Below are 25,411 nucleotides of genomic sequence, written 5' to 3'. Positions count from 1 at the left end.
TGAGCGCAACCCAACCTAGAAATTTGGCAGTGGCTTCTGATTAAATGATATTGTCACAGAACCGCTTGTTGCAATTTTGATGAGGCTCTCTTGTTCAGATATCGGTAAGTGGACTGGAGGCAGGGCATGAAAGGGATAACGAATCCAGTTGTTTGTGTCATCCGTTTCGGGAAAGTACCTGCGTAATTGCGCACCCAATTGGCAGCAAGAGCCTCTCAGTGGATGCTGCAGTGTACCGAAGTGACGTCGGGAGCAACTGCTTGCACGCGCATTACCACTCCACTATGTCTTCCTGTCATGGCTTTTGCGCCATTAGTACAGATACCAACATATCTTGACCACCGAAGTCCATTTGATGTCACAAAGCTGTCCAGTACTTTAAAAATATCCTCTCATTTTGTCCTGATTTCCAGTGGTTTGCAGAATAGGATGTATTGCTTAATTTACCCCCCCCCCCCCCCCCCCCCCCCATAAACGTAACGGACATATACCAGGAGCTGTGCCAGGCCCACCACATCTGTTGACTCATCCAGCTGTAACGCATAGAATTCACTGGCTTGTATGCAAAGCATTCATTGTTTCAAAACATCCCCTGCCATGTCGCTGATGCATCGTGAAACAGTGTCGTTTGATGACGACATTGTCTGTATAGTGTTTTGGGCCTTTCCCCCCCAGCTATATCCGCGGCAGCAGAATAGTATGGGGTTTACCTGTCCTAGCCACTCGGTAGCTTCTAGCCCCTTCTTATTAATGGTATATGTTGCTTTTATACGCGTCTTAAATCTCACTCGAAAAACTCCCATGGTTTATTTTTCAAATTGGCATGTTTTGTTTCTAAATGTCTGCGCAAGGGTGAAGGTTTCATCGAGTTGTGAGATAGTACTTTTGCACATATAACAAACACACCGTGGTTGAGGAAAGGCACTATTCCCAATATAAGTGAACCACAAATCAATGTAGTTATATTTGCGCCTCTTCGATGTTCCCACATCCGTCTGTTGTTCGGTGCTTTCCCGGGTAAGTGGGCAGTAGCTCTTCAGCTGCATCAGATTCACAACTGTCAGTGTCCATGTTATCTGGGCTAACAACAAATGTAGAATTACTGATGCTAGCATTGGATGTGCTCGTGGAAGCAGAACAACTTGCGTCGTCGACAGGTGCAGGTGTAATACTGCTAGTAGTGGCAGTACAACCAATAGAGCTGGTATGTGTCTCTTATGGACGCGGACCTTACTTTATTTATCAATTTTCGAGCAAATGGGAAGAGCAGCAGCTACGTTTGGCAACATACAGATCGTTAGTGAAATTCCTGCGAGAGTAACGGTTAATGTAATTGGATGTTAATTGTTTGACATGGTGTTATTTCACTGAAGACTAGATGGTTTAATTTGATTTTTGGCAGTGAAACGAGGCTACATGAGGCGAGAGAAGAAAAAAAATCTCCCAAATGTATAAATTGACTGTTTGAAATTAGGGGGAATTAAAAAATATATATATATTTCAAATGCATTTTTATTTGGCGGAAAACAAAACAGCAATGTAAAATTGTAGCCTAGGTTTATGTTCAAACATCTCAACACATCTTTTTCATGGTCACAAGTAGGATTTATTGTGAGTGGAACTAGGAGGACATCTGAAGGGAACATGTTTCTCTGTAAGAGGTTAATTTTTCCCTCATATATTTTACAAATAGAAGCACAAATGTTCACAAACTCTCGACGACAGCCGTTTGAAGTATTTAGAAGCATGTATTCCAGAACCACTGGCGATGGATGGCAGGAGGACCTCATCCATTTATCTGAAACCACAGAGAACACGCATTCAGATAAACAGGATGAAATCAAAATACCCAACCAAAATATCACAGTAAATGTGAGGGAATAACAGGCTTTCTAATCTGCTATTAACAAAACACAGGATACATGATCGAACACTCTAGGCCCTAGAGGGAGCTATTCTATCTTAGACTACAGTGGGATGGTTTTCCGAATAGCACGTTTTTCTTCCTTTCTGTGTCCAGTGAGTGTATCCTAGAGACTTTTACCTACGATCACATGATTTAGGTCCTGATACCAACATGATGGGTTGGAGTGGAGTAATAAGGGTGACAAAATAATGGTTAGTGAACAAACTTAAAAATAACTCCATGTTTAATGACAAAGAATGGGTGGGCTCATGCAAGGAGTCAAATTATTTTCAAAGACGTAGGTAGCTAATCAAGGTTAAGAATGAGTGGGGTTGTTTTGTGTGTGGGGACAAAAACATTACTGAGGGACAGATCAAACACCAAGGCAGAGTGAAACAGAGAGGGGCAAAGAGTGAAACAGAGAAAGAGCAAGATGGGCAGAAAGAAACTGACATCGTGAACAGTACTCACAGGGCAGCAGCTCCAGAGATGATCTCAATGAGCTCCTTGGTGATGACAGCCTGCCTGGTACGGTTGAAGGTGAGGGTCAGCTTATCAATCATTTCAGCTGGAGGGGAGAGAACAGAGCCAGGGTTGATATGAATCAGAGAACAAAGCCATCAAAGTGCAGGCACACAGACCTGGCAACCAGATTAGCTGATATTGTAATATCAATGGCAACCCTAGAAGCATTACACTAGGTCAATCAAGCAGTAGAGGGAGACTGAGGAAGATAATCACAAAGGACTACAGCTACTGTGTGTGCTATGAGGCAGGCAGGAAGACTACGACTTGATCTGGATGGTAAGTTGGTGGTTGAAGATATGCCTCTAGTGGTGTGGCGGCTGTGCTTTGGCAAAGTGGGTGGGGTTATATCCTTCCCGTTTGGCCCTGTCCGGGGGTATCATCGGATGGGGCCAAAGTGTCTCCTGACCCCTCCTGTCCCAGCCTCCAGTATTTATGCGGAAGTAGTTTGTGTCAGGGGGCTAAGGTCAGTTTGTTATATCTGGAGTACTTCTCCCGTCTTATCCGGTGTCCTGTGTGAATTTAAGTATGCTCTCTCTAATTCTCTCTTTCTTTCTCTCTCTCAGAGGACCTGAGCCCTAGGACCATGCCTCAGGACTACCTGGCATGATGACTCCTTGCTGTCCCCAGTCCACCTGGCCGTGCTGCTGCTCCAGTTTCAACTGTTCTGCCTGCGACTATGGAACCCTGACCTGTTCACCGGGCGTGCTACCTGTCCCAGACCTGCTGTTTTCAACTCTCTAGAGGCAGCAGGAGCGGAAGAGATACTCTTAATGATCGGCTATGAAAAGCCAACTGACATTTACTCCTGAGGTGCTGACTTGTTGCACCCCCGAGAACTACTGTGATTATTATTTGACCATGCTGGTCATTTATGAACATTTGAACATCTTGGCCATGTTCTGTTATAATCTCCACCCGACACAGCCAGAAGAGGACTGGCCACCCCTCATAGCCTGGTTCCTCTCTAGGTTTCTTCCTAGAATTTTGCCTTTCTAGGGAGTTTTTCCTAGCCACCGTGCTTCTTCACCTGCATTGCTTGCTGTTTGGGGTTTTAGGCTGGGTTTCTGTACAGCACTGAGATATCAGCTGATGTAAGAAGGGCTATATAAATACATTTGATTTGATTTAAAAGACAAGTGAGGAAGATGAGCAATAAGCCAGTTGTTATAGAGGCTGGGGAGGAGGAAGATGCTCACAGGCGTTCTTGCTGGCGCTGTCCATAGCGGTCATCCTGGCACTCTGCTCGCTGGTTGTGGACTCCTTCAGGCCAAAGTAGATGATGTTGACCAGGGCAAACTCCTGGTAGTTCCTCAGCACGTCAGCATCAATGTCATCATAGATGCCCATGTTCTCTGTTACAGAAGTGGAAAAAGAAGACATATGATATCAGTCAGTCATTTTGTGGGGCATACATCTTAAAGCAGTCGGTCGATTTTTATCCCCTAGTCGATTGATGTACCGGTGCGTCAACCTATTTTACCAAAAACATCCCCATCAAAATCTGTCAGTTTAAGTTGGAGATGGGGTTTTTTCTTCATTGGATGCGTCTCAATCCACCGATGTAGCACTTCCACATTTGCAGTGAAAGGTGGCAGAACATGAGACATTCCGAAAATTGTTATTCTCGCGAAAACGTTTGGCCTACAAAACTATTATGAGCACTCTGGAAAGGGGATTCTCACAAACACAATAGTGTCTTCCTTTTCCTCAACCCCCCCAACAAATGTCAGGAGACTCACATGAAGTCAGTACTGTCGATGTGCCAACTTCTGTTTGGTAGCGTCTGAACCGATTGGGCAACAAACTAATAGGACCCCCACTGCTGAAAGAAGATTCTCACGAACCCGATGGTGTTCTCCGTTTTGCTCTATGACCCCCACAAGTGTCATGGGATTCATCTGAAGGTAACCGGTACTAGTTTTAAAAAAACAAATGGAAGTATAAGAGGTAGTTGTGCCTACCCCCCCCCCCCCCAAAAAAAACTACACGTTTTTGTTTATATTTCAAAACCTTGTCGCTTATGATTTATTTTTGGACTGTCCTTTTTGCCATGTATGAATGTGTTATTCAATGCATTTCCATGGGCGTTAATAGTCAAGGCCAAAATCTATATTATTTGTATATATTCTTTTGAAACATAAAGGGGTCTTAAAATTGTAAATCAAATAGCTAAATGATCCATAGTATGACCACCTTAAAACAATTCCATTCGTCAGCCCCCCCAACAACTTAGATTAAAGAATTAAAGCGACCTTCAAACCAATGGTGTTGTACCTGAATTAGCAACAGTATCAATGGAGAAGATGGGCTTCTCGTCAGTCTTGTAGGAGATCACAGACCTGAATGAGGGGGGAAAATAACATCCATTCAAGACTTGTTCTGATAATTGGCTATGTAGTTTGAAGGATAAGGATGGGACTAGACTTGACGTGAATCTTCCCATTCAAACAGTTATCTCCTTATAGTGGCTCAATTAAGAAACCATTTGGAGGAGACAAGACACTGAAATGTGGCTGTGGAAGGAGTCCATCCATACCTGAATCTGTTGTAGATTACAGCACCCTGGTCAAACTCGTAGCCCATGTTGAGCAGCTCTGTGGCAACGATGGAAGCGTCGGTAAAGGTGGGGGGCTTGCGGCCCACCTCTTTGCAGCTGAGCAGCAGGTAATTGCTATGTGTCCTGGGTTGCGAGGAGGAAGGGAGGGAACACTTGTCATGATAATAAACTAAATTTCAAAGGAAACCACTAGACTGGACCTGTTGCTGTGGGCATCATACAGTAAAGTGGCTGTATTTCTTGATTATCATTCTGTACCTCTGCAGGATGTTCCTCAGCTTGTCCCCCACATTGACTACCATCACCTCCTTGCCCTCGCCGGTGAGGTTTGCAATCTTGGCCTTGATGGCCTTGGCCACATTGGAATGGACGGCGCCACAGAGACCACGGTCAGACGACACACCGATCAGGAGGTGCTTGTTGGCCACTCCCTCCGGGGCCTTGATCTCAGCCTTCTCGTACAGGGCTGGAGGACACACAGGCAAGAGAAGAGGGACCGTCAACAGGTTTGTTGAATGCCATTGGCAAACACCAGAAAAACATTTCCAATAAATGTGTGTGAAATGACCCTGACAGTACAGGGATGGTATTCAAGAAGCGCCTCAGTACCAGGGCTAATTTAGGATCAGGTCCCCTCTGTCCATGTAATCTTATTCATTATGATATAAATGGCTAAACTGATCCTAGATCAGCACTCCTACTCTGAGACTATGTATACAGGCCCTGACCTACCCCTGCCTTCACACTATGGTCCTAATAGAGGACCATAATAACAGACAGTGATGAACTTCACATAGAAATCATCCATTCCCTTAGAATTTAGTGTGTGTGTGATATATATATATATGAGAGAGAGAACATGCAGAGTTAGCAATGACATACCCACAGCACCATTTCCATAGACGCGGGCGGGCTTCAGCTGCCTCTCAGCGCGGGCATACTTAGCAGCAGCCACCATCTTCATGGACTTGGTGATCTTTTGGATGTTCTTGATGGACTTCAAACGGATGGTGACTAGAATGGGAAAGATGGATGCCACGGACTGACTAAACATTTGAGGTTCAATAACATTGAGACGTACAACTACAATATCATCATGATTCAAAAGTTTCACTTGTGCATAAGACTTAAAAAGAGGAAGCTCAAGGGTGAATGTTATGTAACACAGAATAGTTCAAGAGATGGCAAGGTAAACACTTACTGTCTTTCAAGGTAGCCATGTTCCTGACCTGCCCACTACAAAACAAACAGAATTAGCTAGGTAAGTTAGAACATTCTCATTGCAAGTTCGCGACATAACGTGGAAATCCTCAATGCAGGGTTTATAAACCAATACAAATAGCTATGAATGTTGTTTGTACAACTATACTAGCAATCAGTTAGTTAACGTTAAACTAGAGTCCATGTCACCAGATAATAGTTAGCATGTTAGGTTTATCCAGAGAATGCATGCTAACTTAGTTAGTGGGAGGGACAGTGAATTTGACAAGAACTGAACGCTGTACTGAAAACATCTAGCATCATACGAATTACTAAAAGGACCATTTTATCAACGTTAGTTAGTTGTCACACACTTCAATGACATGGTTAGCAAGCTAATGTCAGTTTAGCCACTAGGCTGAACCTGACCATTCACTCTGCACCACACACCACATCTGCGGCCTGCGGGTTAGCGCGCCCTTGCAATGTTTCACATGGCTCGTCAACGCATTCGGCGTACATATGTCATATATGTGTACGATGAGCACAATGCTCAAAATCATGTTTTGAAATATACGTAATTTTGCTAATAAAACGTTACCATTGTGGGAGGAACACCAACGCGCTGGTCCTGGCGAACATAATTACTTCGATGAAGGTCAGACTCGCAGGACTGCGCAAGCGCAAGTAAATGGAAGGCTGTGGACGGAAAAACAAACCTCGCGTTACTTCAAAGTACACGTAAAATGATGACGAAATACCCACGGAAGCGGCAGATTTTTAGGAGGAAGGAGAAGTGCATAACAACGTTTTAACGTGTTCGAGGCTTATTTCGAATTTAAATCATTTATATGTAGACGATTATTATTTGACATGGGGAAAGAGGGTTTTCTAAGCCCAAAGGCGATCGGGAATAGGATCAAAGCAAAAGGTCTTCAAAAATTGCGATGGTATTGTCAAATGTGCCAGAAACAATGTCGAGACGAGGTAAGAAAGATGGCTAGCTAAGTTAGCTATCTAACGTCATGTAGCGTAACGTTTGGAATATTTGCTAGTAGGTGCAAGCCAAATGTTGCAAGCGTTCCTAAACGACCAACTCGTTGGGACAGAATGTAAATTAACCATGTAAGTTAGCGAGCTAGATAGACTGTATTGTCCTCAGGAAAGTAACTCTAGAGCTTGATCAGGGATGTCAGAAGTTAGGTTCTACACACTAACGGTAACGCCCGGGACAAAAGCCAGTTTAGGTTGAACTAGCTTTCCCTTTCTGCCCATAGAATGGCTTCAAATGCCACTGCATGTCCGAGTCCCACCAGAGACAGCTGCTGCTGGCCTCGGAGGACCCCAACAAGATCATGGACAACTTCTCACAGTGAGTCCATCTGCATTTACTTAGGTCTGGCTGTTGGTATGTCGTGTTCTATAACACTGTCTCCAAAAACAATGTTAAAATGACATGTCAATAATGGTGTGATGATGAGTCAGGGGAGGTGTTCCACCAGTGGACTTATTTGCTTTCTCCTCTCTCCATTCTTCCTCTCACCAAGGGAGTTCAAGAATGACTTTATTGAGCTGATCAGAAGACGCTTTGGTAATATTTGATTTCTTCTGCAACTATATATTATAAGTGCATGCAATATTACACTAGCTACTTATAAAGAGACTGTAAGACAAACCTCAACCTGACTGAATCGCTCTCTCGCTCTCTTCCCCCCTCCAGGAACCAAGCGAGTGCAAAACAACATTGTCTATAACGAGTACATCAATGACCGAGAGCATGTCCACATGAACTCCACCCAGTGGGAGACTCTCACTGAATTCACCAAGTGGCTGGGGAAAGAGGGTACTGTCACGCTCATACCCCTCAGAACAGAAGTTATGTGTGTTTGTCTGTGTCTGTCTGATCCCTGACATTGCTGTGTCTGATGACTTCTCCCAGGTTTCTGTAAGGTGGACGAGACACCCAAAGGCTGGTACATCCAGTACATCGACCGCGACCCAGAGACCATCCGGAGGCAGGAGGAGCTGGAGAAGAAGAAGAAGCAGGACCTTGATGACCAGGAGCGCAGTGCCAAGTTCATAGAGGAGCAGGTCCGCCGAGGCCAAGGAGGCAGGGAGCCAGAGGTGAGAGAGTACCACTACTGCCCTCCTCTGACTAGGAGGTCATATTACACTCGGGTGTCTGCTGAACAGGGACTGGCCAAGGGTTGTGTTTACCAGGGATGTAATGATTCACTTATACGCATCGGCACCCGGTACAAATGTTTAAGATACAGTGCATCATAAAATCAATTTTAAAATTATACAAACCCCCAGTTCACTGACGTTTTTTCAAAAATACCTCTAATCTGTTGTGACTGAATGTATGTGTCCTTTCCTCCAGTAGCCTATCTAACTAAGCATGTCAATTCATATGACAGTCATTGATCTCCAAACAGGGTGGCAGGTAGCCTAGTGGTTAGAGCATTGGGCCAGTAAACCAAAGGTTGCTAGATCGAATCCCCAAGCTGACAAGCTATTGTTCTGCCCCTGAACAAGGCAGTTAACACACTGTTCTTAGGCCGTCATTGTAAATAAGTATGTGTTCTATGTGTTCTTAACTGACTTGCCTAGTTAAAAAAAAACAACTGTGCACAGAGCAGCTTGCACCAGAGAGCCTATCTCTGATCTAATATTTGTACAATCAGCATTCAAATGCTTGTAAAATGGCTTTCGCAATTCTGAATCTTAGGCTTTATTAGTTGGATGACAACCAATATAATTTGTTGAGTCATTGTTACCACTGTAGGAAATTGTTTTACTTGTTGTTGTTTTACTCGAGTTCTATAGGCTACCCGAGTGGACACAACTCTCATCTTTCTGATTGCACATCTAACTTCTGATTGGGGCCTTTCGATTGCCAGGTTCACCTTAAGAAATGGTTTTGGTGGTTTTGCTTTAAACAATCAGTTTTGTCATTTTTACATGAACAGGTTAAAGTTGTAATTTTATAAACATTTTGCAAGCTGCAATGTAGGCCTGTGGTCGGAGCGGGAGAAGACCAGCTCACCTGTGTAATGTTCCAAATGTTCACAACCATTCTATTTTGAGACGGGGGTGAAATCCAAAGCTGTGTTATATTCATTTGCTATTTCAGCTCATTTCTAAAGATAAATATTGACATTTTACTAGCAAAAAAATGACAAATTAATAAGTAGGTGAATGAGATTTCAAAAGTGAGGGGACAAAAAGCATAAATTCCTTTCCTAATCAGATAGTGGTAGATGCTCAGTCTGCCCTCTGGCTCAGCTCAGGCGCCTACACACACCATACATCATTCTCACGCACACACAGCTCAGAGATGTAATCTCCGACAGAATTCACATCCCTGCTGTTCAGCAAAGATACTGTTTACCTATGACATGTCATGGAATCATAACAATCTGTCCCTCTTTTTTTTTCAGGAAGCACCAGTTTTCACTGAGTTGAAACGAGAAAGTGAAGAAGAGAAAAGTATTTTATTTTTTATATAGATAGCTCATGATGCATTTGGTCAGGAATTATGCTGATTACACCGTTATGCCCGCTCTTCTCTCACTGGTTATATTTTTGATTATATTTCAGTTACCTTCAATCTGGCCAAGGGCTCCTGTTCCTCTGCGGATGGCCCATCTAAAGTCAGGTACAGTAACCTGGATCTCAGTAAGAATGACTCACCGTCATCAATGGCAATGCAAAACAGCAAAAGTAAATGACTGTGGGGATTTCACTCTGATTAACACTGTGTCTACCTCTTCCCCTTAGTGTGGCCCTGGGTCCCAGTGCCCTGAAGGCAGCAGGGTCAGGGAAAAGGAAAGATGCTCCCTCCACCTCAGAAGCCAAAGAGAAGAAGAAGAAGTCAGCCCTGGATGAGATCATGGAGGTACGGTAGTGTTTCCAGTTCTCCCTCTCAGCTCTGACTTGATGCACTGTCAAGTTAACTCTGTGTTAAACAATTGCGCATGTAACCCTTTGTTGTGACCCTGTGTTGTGTTCAGATGGAGGAGCAGAAGAAGAGGTCTGTGAGAGCGGACCACTGGCTGCACCCCGGCATCGTAATCAAAGTTGTTACCAAGAGACTGGGGGAGAAATACCACAAGAAGAAAGGAGTCGTCAAGGTAACACATTAGTTTCACACATGGTGGGTGATTGGGACAGTTTTGTGTTCTTAGTAGCTTACAAGAGGTTTATAGTCAATAGAAGAATATCATACAGTTGAAGTCGGAAGTTTACATACACCTTAGCCAAATACATTTAAACTCAGTTTTTCACAATTCCTGACATTTAATCCTAGTAAAAAATCCCTGTTTTAGGTCAGTTAGGATCAGTTAAGAATGTGAGATGTCAGAATAATAGTAGAGAGAATGATTTCTTTCAGCTTTTATTTCTTTCATCACATTCCCAGTGGGTCAGAAGTTTACATATACTCAATTAGTATTTGGAAGCATTGCCTTTAAATGGTTTAACTTTGGTCAAACGTGTCGGGTAGCCTTCCACAAGCTTCCTACAATAAGTTGGGTGAATTTTGGCCCATTCCTCCTGACAGAGCTGGTGTAACTGAGTCAGGTTTGTAAACCTCCTTGCTCGCACATGCTTTTTCAGTTCTGCCCACAAATTATCTATGGGATTGAGGTCAGGGCTTTGTAATGGCCACTCCAATACCTTGACTTTGTTGTCCTTAAGCCATTTTGCCACAACTTTGGAAGTATGCTTGGGGTCATAGTCCACTTCCTGACTGATGTCTTGAGATGCTGCTTAAATATATCCACATCATTTTCTTTCCTCATGATGCCATCTATTTTATGAAGTGCACCAGTTCCTCCTGCAGCAAAGCACCCCCACAACATGATGCTGCCACCGCTGTGCTTCATGGTTGGGATGGTGTTCTACGGCTTGCAAGTCTCCCCCTTTTTCCTCCAAACATAATGATGGTCATTATGGCCAAACAGTTCTATTTTTGTTTCATCAGACCAGAGGACATTTCTCCAAGAAGTACGATCTTTGTCCCCATGTGCAGTTGCAAACCGTAGTCTGGCTTTTTTATGGCGGTTTTAGAGTAGTGGCTTCTTCCTTGCTGAGCGGCCTTTCAGGTTATGACGATATAGGACTCGTTTTACTGTGGATATAGATACTTTTGTACCGGTTTCCTCCAGCATCTTCACAAGGTCCTTTGCTGTTGTTCTGGGATAAATTTGCACTTTTCGCACCAAAGTACGTTTATCTCTAGGAGACAGAATGCGTCTCCTTCCTGAGCGGTATGACGGCTGCGTGGTCCCATGGTGTTTATACTTGTGTACTATTGTTTGTACAGATGAACGTGGTACCTTCAGGCGTTTGGAAATTGCTCCCAAGGATGAACCAGACTTGTGGAGGCCTACAATTTTTTTTCTGGGGTTTTGGCTGATTTATTTAGATTTTCCCATTATGTCAAGCAAAGAGGCACTGAGTTTGAAGGTAGGCCTTGAAATACATCCACAGGAAAACCTCCAATTGACTCAAATTATGTCAATTAGCCTAAAAGAAGCTTCTAAAGCCATGCCACCATTTTCTGGAATTTTCCAAGCTTTTTAAAGGCACAGTCAACTTAGTGTATGTAAACTTCTGACCCACTGGAATTGTGATACAGTGAAATAACATGTCTGTAAACAATTGTTGGAAAATTTACTTGTGTCATGCACAAAGTAGATGTTCTAACCAACTTGCCAAAACTGTGTCTGAAAAACGAATTTTAATGACTCCAACCTAAGTGTATGTAATCTTCTGACTTCAACTGTATGTATTTAGGCTAACAGTTGTTGTGTGTTGTAGGAGGTGCAGGATAAATACACGGCCGTAGTGAAGATGATTGACTCAGGGGACAAACTGAAACTAGACCAGAGTCACCTGGAGACGGTCATCCCTGCACCAGGTAACCTAGTTCTCGCCATGGTTACACACACATGTCCACAGGAAATTGATAATTTTCAAACTGTACATTTGACTTGATATCTGTAATCTGGCCTGTTATTTTACCAAATCGAATAATCAAGTCTAACTCATCTGTCCCACAGGTAAACGGGTCCTGGTTCTGAACGGTGTGTACAGAGACACAGAGGCCCTACTGGACTCCATAGACGAGAGAAAGTTCAGTGCCACCCTCACACTTGACTCGGTAAGGACCAGGCACAAAATTGCTCTCGTCATGCATCAGTTTCTACCGTTTGGTGTTGGAATAGATGTTTGGTGTGGCAACTGCTTTGGGATGATATGAATGGTTCTTATTTTCTCATACAAGGGTGTGTTTTTCTTCCTCAGGGTCGGATGAAAGGGAGGAGGGTGGACGGGATCGCCTACGAGGATTTCTCCAAAATGGCCTGATCTATCATGACTTCCGTTACATGACAGCGTAACCCAAGAGCCCCTACCCTTCCACCGAGAGGCCCATCAGCTGAGAGACTCTACTGTGTCAGAGTTACCCTCTGTAAATATCCCAGAATGCATTTTCTATGGAGGTATCACTTCCTGAGTTAGCCGAGTAATGATTGGGGGGCGGGGTTGTATTTTTATTTTGTATTGTTATTAAATGGTTCTCTACAAATACATTTGAATGTTGTAATATTACTTACTGAATGAAGTACAACACAATTGACCTATGTATTGATTGAAAAACATTTGTATTTTGCCATGTAAAATGAGGTCTGAGAAATACAACAGTCATTGGAATGTTCTGGTTAAGAAGTCTGTGTGTGTGTGTACATAAAGTTCAAAGCCGACAGTGTAGTCTTCATGAAAATAAAGAAACATTCACACAGCTATACATACTGATACTGCTTTTTTATAACCTGTTGTAAAGAGCGAGAGTTGTCAGACAGAGCTGTGATATGAAAACAGGTAATAACACATGTGTCTAGTCAAATTGGCTGAAAATGTGTGTGTCTCCTGTACCTGTGGACTAGGATATCCATTATAACTATGCCCTGTCTCTTGCTGCCTGGGTTACATGGTACCCCCGTGTGCCTTGCGATTGGTCGCTCAGAGCGGGAGCGGCAGGAAGCTGTCAAGTCGCGGGACGATGTAGTTGGTGTAATGGCCGTCGATGAAGCCTTTGCCACTGTTGTGGATGAACCAGCAGAAGACGTCAGATCCACGTTTCTTATCCCGCCTGTAGTCCTTCTGCCAGCCCCTGTCACACACGTGGACTAGTTACAACCTTGTCTACAAGCCTCGTCGTGTTAGCACTCACATGCACTATGTCCCACTGTGATATGGTGGAAGGATTGCCTCAACAGAGATGAAGTTTACTGACTTGAGTATGTGTGACATGCTGATGTTATTCCTATAGTGGTGTGTGTGGTTTACCTGGCAGCAGGGATGTGCATAAGAGAGTGTGTGTTCTTACCTGGTGACGACCAGCTTGTTGCCCTTCACCTCCATGGTGGCCTCCTTCTTCAGAGGGTCAGCTCCCTGGTGCAGGTTAAACACCCTCACCTCTGGCTCCTGGCCAAACTGACCTACACACACACACAGGTCAGTGAAACCTAGTGAAGTAGGCTGTAATTTAATTTTGGGATACTGTTGCAGGATTCACTATAAGGGTGATGTAGGGTATCTTGCCACTATATGTCAACTCATGTAATTAGCTTATAGCTTTATTGTATTCTTGGTGACCTACCAATAAGGCCGTGGGCCTGAGAGGAGTACTGGTTGTTGTTGGGGATATAGAGGCCCAGGAAGTCCACGTGGGTTGGGTGTTTCTTCCACACACGATGTAGCAGCACCATCACAGTGATCTTGTCATCCACCGTCACCATCACCTTGGAGTCCTTCACTATGGAAACCTTAACCCTGAAACAGACAGGGATCATAGCATGTGGTTCAAACAGGAAACCGTGTCCTTCCCACAGTAAAACAGGCTGATGGTGCCTGACCAGCGGTTCGTGTGTGTCTATGTGTGCGGGCGTGCATGTTCCTACCTGTCCTGGGTGATGTCGGCCGTGGCTCCCCAGGTGAAGGAGTGGTTGTTCCTGCCGTCAGTCAGGTCGATACGGTCGGTGGTGACTGACACCCTGATGCCGTCAGGCTGGTAGAACACTGATATGGTGCCAAAGTACGTGTTCACCTTCTCCTTCTCCTCCACCCTCTTAGAGCCAACCAGCTGGCCATTCACCACCACACCTAGAGGACAACGAGGGTGGAGGATTGAGTTAAGAGGACACAAGCACAGACACACACATTTTTGCAACCACACACACACTTACCTGCACCGGGGTCTGACACCAGATTGAGGATGTGTCCAGGCTCTGAGTCGATGTTGAAGCAGACGTCCATGTTGTTTTTAGGCAGGTGGACGATGAAGTGAGGGTCGTTTTCCACTGTCACACAGAAAACACACAGACAGACAACCGTTACTATGGTCCCACAATGGACATGAGAGTATTACCCACTGCAAAATTGCCAGGTAGGGAGGTAGGTGATATTGATGGCCCAATGCAGCTGTTTTTATCTCAATTTGAAATGATTTCTGGGAACAATTAAGTAACTTACTGTGATTGTTTTCAATTAAAATGGTCAAAAAGAAACAAAAATAGTTACATATGGACAGTACTAAAACAAAATATCTAATGATTCTGTCTCTTTGCAGCAAAATCTGCACTACTGGGATAGTTGTATCCCCTATATGCATAACATTCTATTTAAATTGAAAAACTCTAAGTTTTGAATCCAGCGTTGTTTTCTGTACCAGTTCATAAACCATGTGCCATGGAATCAATACATCGAAAATCTCTTCCCAACTATTTTGCAAATCTATATGGCACAGCTGTCATTTTTTGGGTCCTAAAATGAAACTGGTATACTTTTTTATTTATCGCAATTTTCTTTAGCCAAAATGAGGTAAGACATCCTTACTAATCTGATAGAGAACCAGTTTGGATTTAAGTACAACTTTTGAATGACTGAAGCCTTTATTGAGAGGTCTAATATTTAATCATTATTGTCCTCTGAATTCATATTATTTATATAAATAGGCCCATTTAATTTGGTCTGGCTTGCCGTTCTAAATAAAATGGAATATTCTTTGTCCATATAACTTTAAAAACAAGTTGCTATGTAAACAGTAGTCAAGGCCATAAGCAAATAGGTAAACTGGGATATGACTAGAGTTAATGAGGGTGATTTTTCCACAATAGACAATAGACAGGTTCCACAGTATCAAGATCTTATCTATTTTGCTAACTTTCTATTAAAATGCATTGTAACGAGATCATTGCTTTTTTTCGGGATATGAATACCAAGTATGTCCACTTCACCAACAGATCATTTTATTGGTAAATTACACGCTAATGTAAAAGTTGTATTTTTTTGTGATCCAATGCATAATATGGTACACATCATCATTTGGTTGTAATCCAGAGAGGTTAAAAAAATTATCTAGATCATCTTTGTGGCTGTGGAGGGATCCAAACTGTGGATTTAAAAGAAAGCATGAATCATCAGTGTACAATGACACCTTTGTTTTTAAGCCCTGGATTAATAGGCCCTTGATATTATTGCTGGATCTGATTTTAATATCTAACATTTCGATGGCCATTGTTTTACTCCTCTTGACAGTTTAAAACTTTCTGAGAATTAGACATTATTGACTATTTTACACCTAGGGTTGAAAATTGAAATATTCCAGGCATTTATATATAAATTCCAGTCGTACTTTGTTAAAAGCCTTTTCAAAGTCAGGTATGAATAGCGGGCATCGTTTCCCAGATTTTTCGTAGTGTTTTATTGTTTCCAGTTTCCAGTACTTGTCTTATATTATCTCCAATGTATCGTCCATAAAAAACCTGTCTGATTAGGATGAATAATATCCGACAATAACTTTTAAATTCTAAGTGCTATGCACCTTTCTAGAATCTTTGCATCACAACACTGAAGTTAAAAAAAATGCTTCTTAGCAAAATGCAATTTCTCAAGCAAGAATTTAGCTAGGACTGTCTGGGAGTGGTCTGAGAGAGGGGCCTAATGGGAGGGATGTGTAACCTGAAAAGTAGCTGTTATAGGCAGAGAGGAGTGCAAACTCTCTTTGTTATTGGTCTATTAACTTATTAACTGGTGATGTCACCAGGCAGTCCAAAAACCCCACCCAGCAAAACAAGCTGAAATTTCAGGCAGACTTTTCAAATAGCTCTTTCACTAACAGTGCATTATCATAATATTCACAATTGGACAGCATTATTCCAACCTCATAGTGTGGAAATATAAAACACAGGATATTCACGTTTTTGTCCACACTGCCCCTTTAAAACACAGTGTATGTGTGTTTATTATGTATGGTGATATGGAGAGGTAGAGAAGTATTATACTGTAGCACAGATGTGTATAGAGGTGTTTGTGTGTTGTAATTGTCACCTATGGTGATGTGATCTGGTAGGGGCCTCTCGGCGTGGCTAGGGGGGGCAGGTGTGGTCATCCGGACCCAGGGGGGGAGGCTGTGAACTATCTGCATTGGAGTCCTTTGTCCGGGACCAGCCATACCAGATCCTCCTACACACACACACACACACACACACACACGCACGCACACACGCACGCACGCACACACGCACACACACACACACACACACACACACACACACACACACACACACACACACACACACACACACACACACACACACACACACACACACACACACACACACACACACACAACGAGTTTGGGATAGCTTCATTCACTCTCTTGTACATTTACAAGCCCAAAGAAGGGGGGACTCAGGTGATTTTGATCAGGCACCTGCACAGCAGCCCTGTTTGGGGTCCCTAGGGGAGTCAGCGAGCAGCCTCTCCTTGGCCTCCTCACTCTCCACCAGTAGGGCAGTGAGGGGCGTGACAAACTGGTGCTCCACAGCCAGGTTCAGGATCCTCTGTGTGATCTTCCTCTTCTTACCAGCAGTGGGGGCCAGGGACCTGCAGGGAACAGGGATATAACATTCACAAAACGTTACTCCGTATGTTTATTCATGCTCTATAGTCTGTGTCAAAGTGCTGGCTATTTATAGCACAATCTTTTTATTCACTCCTTAGATTGAAAATAACGATGTGTTTAACTCTCTCTCTCCCTTTGTCCCTCTCTCTCACCTCTCGGCCAGTAGCTGGTTGACAGTGATGTAGGCCCACATCTGTCTGGCGAAGCCAGTGAAGGCATGCTGCTGCTGGGCCAGCGCAGCATCTAGCTCCAGGTAGTCTGCTTCAGTCTGTAGGGACAGGTCCAGACGATCCTGGGAAGAAGAGGGGGACAGAGAGAGGGTAGGACACAGGTGAGTGTGTATGCAGTGGTGTAAAGTACTTAAGTAAAACTTTTTGAAAATACTACTTAAGTAGGTTTTTTTGCGGTATCTGTACTTACTTTACTATTTATATTTTTAACAACTTTTACATTTACTTCACTATGTTCCTAAATAAAAGTATGTACTTTTTACTCCATACATTTTCCCTGACACCAAAAAGTACTTTTTACATTTTGAATGCTTTGCAGGACAGGAAAATTTAAAATTCCCCCACTTATCAAGAGAACATCATTGGTCATCCTTACTGCGTCTTATCTGGAGGACTCACTAAACAAAAATGTTTTGTTTGTTAATTATGTCTGAGTGTGGCTATCTGGTTTGGTTTACATAAGCAATTTCAAATTATTTATACATTTCCTTTTACTTTTGATACTTAAGTATATTTTTGCAATTACATTTACTTTTGATACTTAAAACCAAATACTTTTACTCCAGTAGTATTTTACTGGGTGACTCACTTTACCTCAAGTAATTTTCTATTAAGGTATCAAATCAAAGTTTGTCACGTGCGCCGTATTTCTTAATTTTTTCCCTTTATTTTACTAAGCAAGTCAGTTAAGAACAAATTCTTATTTTCAATGACAGCGTAGGAACCATGGAACCCTGTTCAGGGGCAGAACAACAGATTTGAACCTTGTCAGCTGGGGGTTTGAACTTGCAACCTTCCGGTTACTAGTCCAACACTCTAACCACTAGGCTACCCTGCCATCCCTCCCATAAAAAAGGTGTAGACCTTAAAGTGAAATGCTTACTTACAGGCTAAGTGTGTGTGTGTGTGTGTGTGTGTGTGTGTGTGTAGGAAAGTAAAGAAATAAAACAACAGTAAAAAGACATTTGAAAAAAGAGTAGCAAGGCTATATACAGACACCTGTTAGTCAGGCTTATTGAGGTGGTATGTACATGTAGGTATCGTTAAAGTGACTATGCACATATGATGAACAGAGAGTAGCAGAAGCGTAAAAATAGGGGTTATCGGGTGGTGGCACACAATGCAAATAGTCCGGGTAACCAGGAGTCTTATGGCTTGGGGGTAAAAACTGTTGAGAAGCCTTTTTGTCCTAGACTTGGCATTCCGGTACCGCTTGCCATGCGGTAGTAGAGAGAACAGTCTATGACTGGGGTGGCTGGGGTCTTTTTAGGGCCTTCCTCTGACACCGCCTGGTGTAGAGGTCCTGGATGGCAGGCAGCTTTGCCCCAGTGATGTCCTGGGCCGTACGCATTACCCTCTGAAGTGCCTTGCGGTCGGAGGCCGAGCAATTGCCGTACCAGGCAGTGATGCAACCGGTCAGGATGCTCTCGATGTTGCAGCTGTAGAACCTTTTGAGGATCTCAGGACCCATGCCAAATCCTTTTACTTTCCTGAGGGGGAATAGGCTTTGTTGTGCCCTCTTCACGACTGTCTTGGTGTGTTTGGACCATTCTAGTTTGTTGTTGATGTGGACACCAAGGAATTTGAAGCTCTCAACCTGCTCCACTACAGCCCTGTCAATGAGAACGGGGACATGCTTGGTGCTCCTTTTCCTGTAGTCCACAATAATCTCCTTTGTTTTGGTGACTTTGAGGGGTTGTTATTCTGGCACCACCTGGCCAGGTCTCTGACCTCCTCCCTACAGGCTGTCTCGTCGTTGTCGGTGATCAGGCCTACCACTGTTGTGTCGTCAGCAAACTTAATGATGGTGTTGGAGTTGTGCCTGGCCATGCAATCGTGGGTGAACAGGGAGTACAGGAGGGGACTGAGCTACCTACCCTCACCACCTGGGGGCGGCCTGTCAGGAAGTCCAGGATCCAATTGCATAGGGAGGTGTTTAGTCCCAGGATCCATAGCTTGGGGATGAGCTTTGAGGGTACTATGGTGTTGAACGCTGAGCTGTAGTCAATGAACAGCATTCTCACATAGGTGTTCCTTTTGTCCAGATGGGAAAGGGCAGTGTGGAGCGCAATAGAGATTGCATCATCTATGGATCTGTTTGGGCAGTATGCAAATTGGAGAGGGTCTAGGGTTTCTGGGATAATGGTGTTGATGTGAGCCATTACCAGCCTTTCAAAGCACTTCATGGCTACGGACGTGAGTGCTACGGGTCTGTTGTCATTTAGGCAGGTTGCCTTTGTGTTCTTGGGTACAGGGACTATGGTGGTCTGCTTGAAGCATGTTGATATTACAGACTCAATCAGGGACATGTTGAAAATGTAATTGAAGACACCTGCCAGTTGGTCAGCACATGCCCGGAGCACACGTCCTGGTAATCCGTCTGGCCCCGCAGCCTTGTGTATGTTGACCTGTTTAAAGGTCTTACTCACGTTGGCTACGGAGAGCGTGATCACACAGTCGTCCGGAACAGCTGATGCTCTCATGCATGCCTCAGTGTTGCTTGCCTCGAAGTGAACATAGAAGTGATTTAGCTTGTCTGGTAGGCTCGTGTCACTGGGCAGCTCGCCCAGTGCTTCCCTTTGTAGTCTGTAATAGTTTGCAAGCCCTGCCACATCCTCCTAGCGTCGGAGCTGGTGTAGTACGATTCAATCTTAGTCCTGTATTGATGCTTTGCCTGTTTGATGGTTCGTCGCAGGGCATAGCGGGATTTCTTGTAAGCTTCCGTGTTAGAGTCCTGCACCTTGAAAGCGGCACCTCTACCCTTTAGCTCAGTGCGAGTATGACTTTTGGGTACATCTTCCACCACTGTGTGTATGAGTGTGCATGCGTGCATGTGTATGTATGACTCACAGCGAATGCGGTGGTGAAGCTGTTAAGAGTAGTGGACTCAGAGGGCAGCACCTTCCCAGCCACCACCAGCTCTGAGCCACTGAAGTACTTGTCAAAGTGGTTCTGGGTGACGTCAGAGACAGAGTCCTCTGGGAACTGAACCGTGATCTTCCTCAGGAGGGGAGACGAGACCTGGCTGTAGAACCGCTGGAGGGGAGAACAGAGGAGGGAGGTCAGAGATGGTGGTGAGAGAGGCAGTGAAGATAGAGTGTTTACACAATAATAGGAGGAGAATTCAGAGGAGAGGTAGTCATACAAAGGGGGATGAACAGAGGGAAGGGAAGGAGGAGGAGTAGTGATGTAACTATATGCAGGATTAGGGAGAGAAGGATGAATGGGAGTTTTAGGGACAGAGGTCTGTCGTACCCGTATCTGATCTGAGGCGTCGTGGCTGGTGTAGATCCTCTGGGCCACGCCCCTATTCTCCATGGCGATGCGTTCCAGGAAGTCGTAGTCGACATCGAAGCCGATGCCCAATGAGAAGAGAGAGAACTCCTCCCTCATGACCTTCTTCACATTCTTCTGGATGGCGCTGAGCTTGATCTCTCCTACAGAGAGAGGGAGAGATGGTGGATGACAGTAGCATAACAGTATGAAGGGCAGTACACCACTAGAGGTTATTAGATGGGGCGTGAGGGGGAAAATGAAGGGGGGTGAAGTGGTATGAGGTGGGTGATGAAAAGTCAGTCCGTGTCAGTTTTGGGATCAGCAGCGGTGTGATGTCTCACCGACAGTGGGGTCTCCATCAGACACCAGCATGATCATGGAGACAGAGCGTGGGTCGATCATGCCCTGATTGGACGCCTTCACCAGCATCTGCACCGCCCTCATCAATGCCTCATTGATATTGGTGCCTGGATCGGGTCAAAGAGCAGTGAGAGCCAATCAGATACACATCCAGACAACCTTTCGTTATCCACCACTCTGTCCTCTCGCCCTCTTTCCTCTGTCTCTCCCCATGACTTAAATCCATGCAACCTCCTACTTCCTTATAATCCTCCACATCTCTCTCTTTCTCTATCACTCTCTTTCTTTCATCCCTCCCTTCTCTCTCACCTCCATTGGGTTTGATGTTCTGGATGTATTTCTTGGCCTCAGCCACCTGTATGGTGCTGCCTTGAACCAGCTCCTCACTCCAGCAGCGCACATTGTGGTTGAAGTCAACAATGCTGAAGTAGTCATCCATGGTCAGGTCATCCAATATGGTCTGCATAGCCTCCACAGTCTGAGAGAGAGAGAGAGAGAGAGAGAGTTATAGAGCAAGAGAGAGCGATAAAGTCATAAATGAGATTGGACAGTCATTTCAGTGCAGTTTCACAGAATACCCACACAAGGGCGGTGTTGCATTTGTCAGGCAGGCCCTGCCGGTTGTGAGAGAAGAGAGATGTACGACTGATGGGGCACAGATTGACCCCTGTGAGTTTTTCTATGGTTACGTCACACACCTGCTTCATCTTGACTCCCCACATAGATCCACTGACGTCAATGACGAACACAATGTTTTTCGGGAGGGGGGAGAGATTGGCCGGGGCGAAGAAATGCACAAAATGCCCGTCAGAAACCTAGGAGAAACATTGAAATAACAGTGACCAATACTTCCTGTATTACATTTCTGTTACAAAGTAAAGTGACACAAAGACTGTGTTACTACATGTGTTTCTGTCAGTATGTGTACCCACATGTAGTTCCCCGGCATTGCTGTCTCTCAGGACGTCGTATTTGACGGTAAAGATGCCATCGATAGCGCTGGTGGTGCAGTTCTCGCACTTCCTCTGCTGCTGGAGCGAGGGCTTGAACACCACGTGAGCCTTGTCCTTTGAGGAGGTGAGTTTGGCCATGCCGCTGAAATGCTCTCCCAAGGTGTTCGGTGTCTCCACAGAGGCGATGCCGTTGGGCTCATAGATATACACATCCACCTGCAGAGAGACAGGGAGAAGGCCCAAATATGCTGACACAGAGGCACTGACCTATCAAATACAGTCGTTAAATACCACACACAGGCACGCACACACACACACACACACACACACACACACACACACACCACACACACACACACCACACACACACACACACACACACACACACACACACACACACACACACACACACACACACACACACACACACACACACACAGGTAAGCTCTCTCACCTGGAACTGGGGCACCAGGCGTCCAGGCTGCAGGTATAGTGAGTGTTCATAGAAGCCCAGCTTCCTCTGCATCATTTCCTGGTAGTGCAACTCAAACTCTATCTTACTGCCGGGAGGTACGTGGACCTCCGTCTTAAAGGTCTCCATGTCCTGGGAGTTAGCCCTGTGGTGTAGGATTACCAGCTCTATAGTCAGTCACAGGACACTAGAAAGGTCTTATGCAACAACAATGTTTGTTACACACAGCATAGACCATTATGAATGGCATAGGATTCATAACGGTCAAAAAATGGGTGGGAACCCATTTCCCTGTATTGTCCAAGATGTTATTCTTCAGTATAGCTACACTAAATACCATGGCCATGGTGCATTGTGGGCTGTACGGTACCTGACGAGGCCTGCGGCCTTCCCTCTGGCTCTAGCCTGAGCGTAGAGGTTCCTAGCCACAGTCTTCTCCTTCACTGAGCCCACAAACATGATCCCATTCACATTCCTAAAAACAGCACACAACATAGTCCACAGCTCTGTCCATTAAGTCGAGGATTGTATTTCAGTGTGATTGTGATTGAAATTTGAGATTGTGCTTTTTATTCTGATTGAGAAAGTTGCTCACATGGTGAAGTTGGTGATGAAGGCTCGTTTGGGGATCTGGACGTTGAAGCCAATGCTCTGGGCATTTGGACCAGAGTTGACCACAGAGCTCTTGACCGTGGTGTGGCAGAACCGCGACGTGATGCGGCTCTCCACCCTGTAGCTCTTAACCGTGATGTCATCACCCCGGATGGCCTACATAGGGAGGTGGAGAACGTGAGACAGACTTTGGCTGTGATGTCATCGACTAGGGACGAGTGCCGTTGCATAGGAATTGTGAGTCAAGCTCTCTACAACTTTACATCTAAACCACATAAAACAAGTGGTTTAGGGACACTTCTTTTTCCCATCTACAAATCTGAATATCTGACTGAAAAATGAATAGGAAGCATGTTTCTTTGGAGTATCTACTTATACACTGAGTATAAATAACCTTAAGAACACCTGCTCTTTCCATGACACAGACTGACCAGGTGAATCCAGGTGAAATCCTTATTGATGTTACTTGTTAAATACATTACAATCAGTGTAGATGAAGGGGAGGAGACCCGGTTAAAGGATTTTTAAGCCTTGAGACAATGGAGACATGGATTATGTATGTGTGCCATTCAGAGGGTGAACGGACAAAGCAAAAGATTTAAGTGCCTTTGAACGGAGTATGGTAGTAGGTGCCAGGCGCAGCGGTATGTGTCAAGAACTGCAACGCTGCTGGGTTTTTAAAACTCAACAGTTTCCTGTGTGTATCAAGAATGGTCCACCACCCAAAGGACATCCAGGCAAATTGACACACCACTGTGGGATCCATTGGAGTCAACATGGGCCAACATCCCTGTGGAATGCTTTTGACACCTTGTAGAGTCCATGCCACGATGAATTGAGTCTGTTCCGAGGGCAAAGGGGAACCTCAATATTAGGAACGTGTTCCTAATGTTTGGTGTAGTCAGTGTATAACAGGCTGAGAATTCTGAGAAAGAAAATGACACATTTTACCACAGAAACGTTAAATGGATGTAGCAACTGCAGAGTGAAGTCAATAACCTGTCTGTCAGCGGATTCTCTTCAAACAGGACCATTGATTAGTAGATAAGAGGACTAAACTCTGCCACATTGGACAGAGGGGTCAAACATCAAGCAGAGACCAGAGAGAGAAACCTACCTCAAAGTCTTCTTGCTCCTCACTGGTCAATATCGCCCTCTGGAAACACACAGAAACAATCAGCTCTGTACCAATCAATCAAGCTAATGTATTTTATAAATCTCTTTTTTACATCAGCAGTTGTCACAAAGTGCTTTACAGAAACCCATTCTAAAACCCAAAAGAGCAAGCAATGCAGATGCAGAAGTATCTGTACTGTCCCATACTGCACTCAGAAAGAAAAGTTTCATATGTAACAGTAACTATAGGTAGGTGGTCATGGCATAACAATTCTATAGACATTCTAAATAAAAATTTGGAATTGTCAGTAAGCCTTATAGGACTGTCATTGGGTTCAATCCATTGACCTGTCCATAACCCCTTTATCAATAGTTCAGAGGTCAATGAAGCAGACTGCTTGCTTTTACATGTTGATGGTATTCTATTTCTGTAACTGGGCAAAAACAAAAACCCACCTCAAGACAGGATCATTTCCCTCATAATATGTTGCATTATTGAATCAATGTCATATTGAATAAAAATAAGATTATTAACGATTGTGAATAGCAAACTATGACATTATATAACATTAATTCAGACAAATTGCTTGGGAAAAAAGAAAAGACGAGTTTCATCTCACCTTAAATCGTCCATGTTGTTTCTCTAATGACTGGTAGAACAAAAGGGCCGTTTGTAAAACAGAGAATAAAAGTTGTGCATTAATCAGTCACATGAACGTCGCATAAAATATAGTTCTGTTAAAGGAACGTTATCAAAAAACACATTTGACAGAGAGAAGGCTGTTTCTACACACATTTGTATTTTTAAGGCTCCCCATTAGCTGCAGCTACTCTCCCTGGGGACCATCAGCATTAAGGCAATTAAGACACATCTATAAAACAATCTCGTTGTCGTATAACAGTTGATATCGAAAAATATGAACTCACCGTTTCCGTCTCCCACTCGCCCTCGACCACAAACTCAAAGCAGAGGGTCTGGTGTAGGGCCAGCAGGCCTAGGAGGAGAGCCAGGCGTCTCATGGTTCCAGGCCTGTATGTGTTGCCTGAGGTTTAACACTCCCAGATATAGTCCTTCAGCCGGGACCCAAGAGGCAGCAGAGAGATCCCAAAAATAAGGGTTAAAAATCCACCGAGTGCTGATAGACGCTTGGCCCTAGTCAATATTTGTTGTGTTTCACGTAACCCGGAGAGGGAAACTTTGAAACTTGACCTGCCGTGTAGGAGGG

The 25,411-nt window shown here is 44.3% G+C and overlaps 3 protein-coding genes across 4 annotated transcripts; 1 reads left to right on the top strand and 2 right to left on the bottom strand.

Annotated features, from left to right (window-relative positions):
- Positions 1-1,583: 1,583 nt before the first annotated feature.
- On the bottom strand, positions 1,584-6,850 carry LOC110490356 (ATP synthase F(1) complex subunit gamma, mitochondrial). 2 transcript variants are annotated; one of them, XM_021563701.3, is made up of 9 exons: positions 6,793-6,850; positions 6,193-6,227; positions 5,874-6,005; positions 5,250-5,457; positions 4,971-5,114; positions 4,709-4,773; positions 3,631-3,786; positions 2,378-2,474; positions 1,584-1,798 (listed from the first exon to the last, which is right to left on the bottom strand). In XM_021563701.3, the coding sequence occupies exons 1-9, from the start codon at positions 6,831-6,833 to the stop codon at positions 1,795-1,797; spliced, it is 882 nt and encodes a 293-aa protein (XP_021419376.3). In that variant the 5' UTR covers positions 6,834-6,850; the 3' UTR covers positions 1,584-1,794. The 2 variants fall into 2 exon arrangements, with proteins under 2 accessions (XP_021419376.3, XP_021419377.3); XM_021563702.3 differs by lacking the exon at positions 1,584-1,798 and having other exon boundaries at positions 2,374-2,474.
- A 73-nt stretch (positions 6,851-6,923) lies between these two features.
- On the top strand, positions 6,924-12,999 carry LOC110490355 (DNA/RNA-binding protein KIN17). The gene is made up of 12 exons (XM_021563700.3): positions 6,924-7,178; positions 7,469-7,563; positions 7,739-7,782; positions 7,912-8,034; positions 8,131-8,315; positions 9,635-9,683; positions 9,795-9,852; positions 9,975-10,092; positions 10,208-10,327; positions 12,018-12,117; positions 12,260-12,360; positions 12,504-12,999. The coding sequence occupies exons 1-12, from the start codon at positions 7,065-7,067 to the stop codon at positions 12,564-12,566; spliced, it is 1,170 nt and encodes a 389-aa protein (XP_021419375.1). The 5' UTR covers positions 6,924-7,064; the 3' UTR covers positions 12,567-12,999.
- LOC110490758 (inter-alpha-trypsin inhibitor heavy chain H2) lies at positions 12,846-25,227 on the bottom strand. The gene is made up of 20 exons (XM_036944691.2): positions 25,113-25,227; positions 24,806-24,835; positions 24,187-24,225; positions 23,053-23,225; positions 22,828-22,932; positions 22,440-22,602; positions 21,965-22,201; positions 21,731-21,847; positions 21,342-21,510; positions 21,014-21,139; positions 20,652-20,833; positions 20,247-20,432; positions 17,319-17,458; positions 16,975-17,147; positions 16,590-16,724; positions 14,447-14,560; positions 14,162-14,363; positions 13,861-14,033; positions 13,588-13,699; positions 12,846-13,371 (listed from the first exon to the last, which is right to left on the bottom strand). The coding sequence occupies exons 1-20, from the start codon at positions 25,203-25,205 to the stop codon at positions 13,221-13,223; spliced, it is 2,820 nt and encodes a 939-aa protein (XP_036800586.2). The 5' UTR covers positions 25,206-25,227; the 3' UTR covers positions 12,846-13,220.
- Between the last annotated feature and the right edge of the window lie 184 nt (positions 25,228-25,411).

This window comes from Oncorhynchus mykiss, chromosome 15, assembly GCF_057628025.1.
Source record: "Oncorhynchus mykiss isolate SJ-2025 chromosome 15, ASM5762802v1, whole genome shotgun sequence".
Classification (NCBI taxonomy): domain Eukaryota; kingdom Metazoa; phylum Chordata; class Actinopteri; order Salmoniformes; family Salmonidae; genus Oncorhynchus; species Oncorhynchus mykiss.
Note: the sequence above shows the minus strand (reverse complement) of the source record. Positions and strands in the feature narration are given on the sequence as shown.

Bases quoted from the DNA above. Each gene is read 5' to 3' on its own strand.
- LOC110490758 (XM_036944691.2), bottom strand. From the start codon at position 25,205: ATGAGACGCCTGGCTCTCCTCCTAGGCCTGCTGGCCCTACACCAGACC. The intron at 23,226-24,186 runs GTAGGTTTCTCT...CTCCCTATGTAG, and splicing joins AGGAGCAAGAAGACTTTGAG to GCCATCCGGGGTGATGACAT. The intron at 14,034-14,161 runs GTAGGAACATGC...TGTCTGTTTCAG, and splicing joins GCCGACATCACCCAGGACAG to GGTTAAGGTTTCCATAGTGA.
- LOC110490355 (XM_021563700.3), top strand. From the start codon at position 7,065: ATGGGGAAAGAGGGTTTTCTAAGCCCAAAGGCGATCGGGAATAGGATC. The intron at 9,684-9,794 runs GTATTTTATTTT...ATTATATTTCAG, and splicing joins AGAAAGTGAAGAAGAGAAAA to TTACCTTCAATCTGGCCAAG. The intron at 9,853-9,974 runs GTACAGTAACCT...TCTTCCCCTTAG, and splicing joins GATGGCCCATCTAAAGTCAG to TGTGGCCCTGGGTCCCAGTG.
- LOC110490356 (XM_021563701.3), bottom strand. From the start codon at position 6,833: ATGTTCGCCAGGACCAGCGCGTTGGTGTTCCTCCCACAATG. The intron at 6,006-6,192 runs GTAAGTGTTTAC...TTCCCATTCTAG, and splicing joins CATGGCTACCTTGAAAGACA to TCACCATCCGTTTGAAGTCC. The intron at 2,475-3,630 runs GTGAGCATCTTC...TCTCCCCTCCAG, and splicing joins CAGCGCCAGCAAGAACGCCT to CTGAAATGATTGATAAGCTG.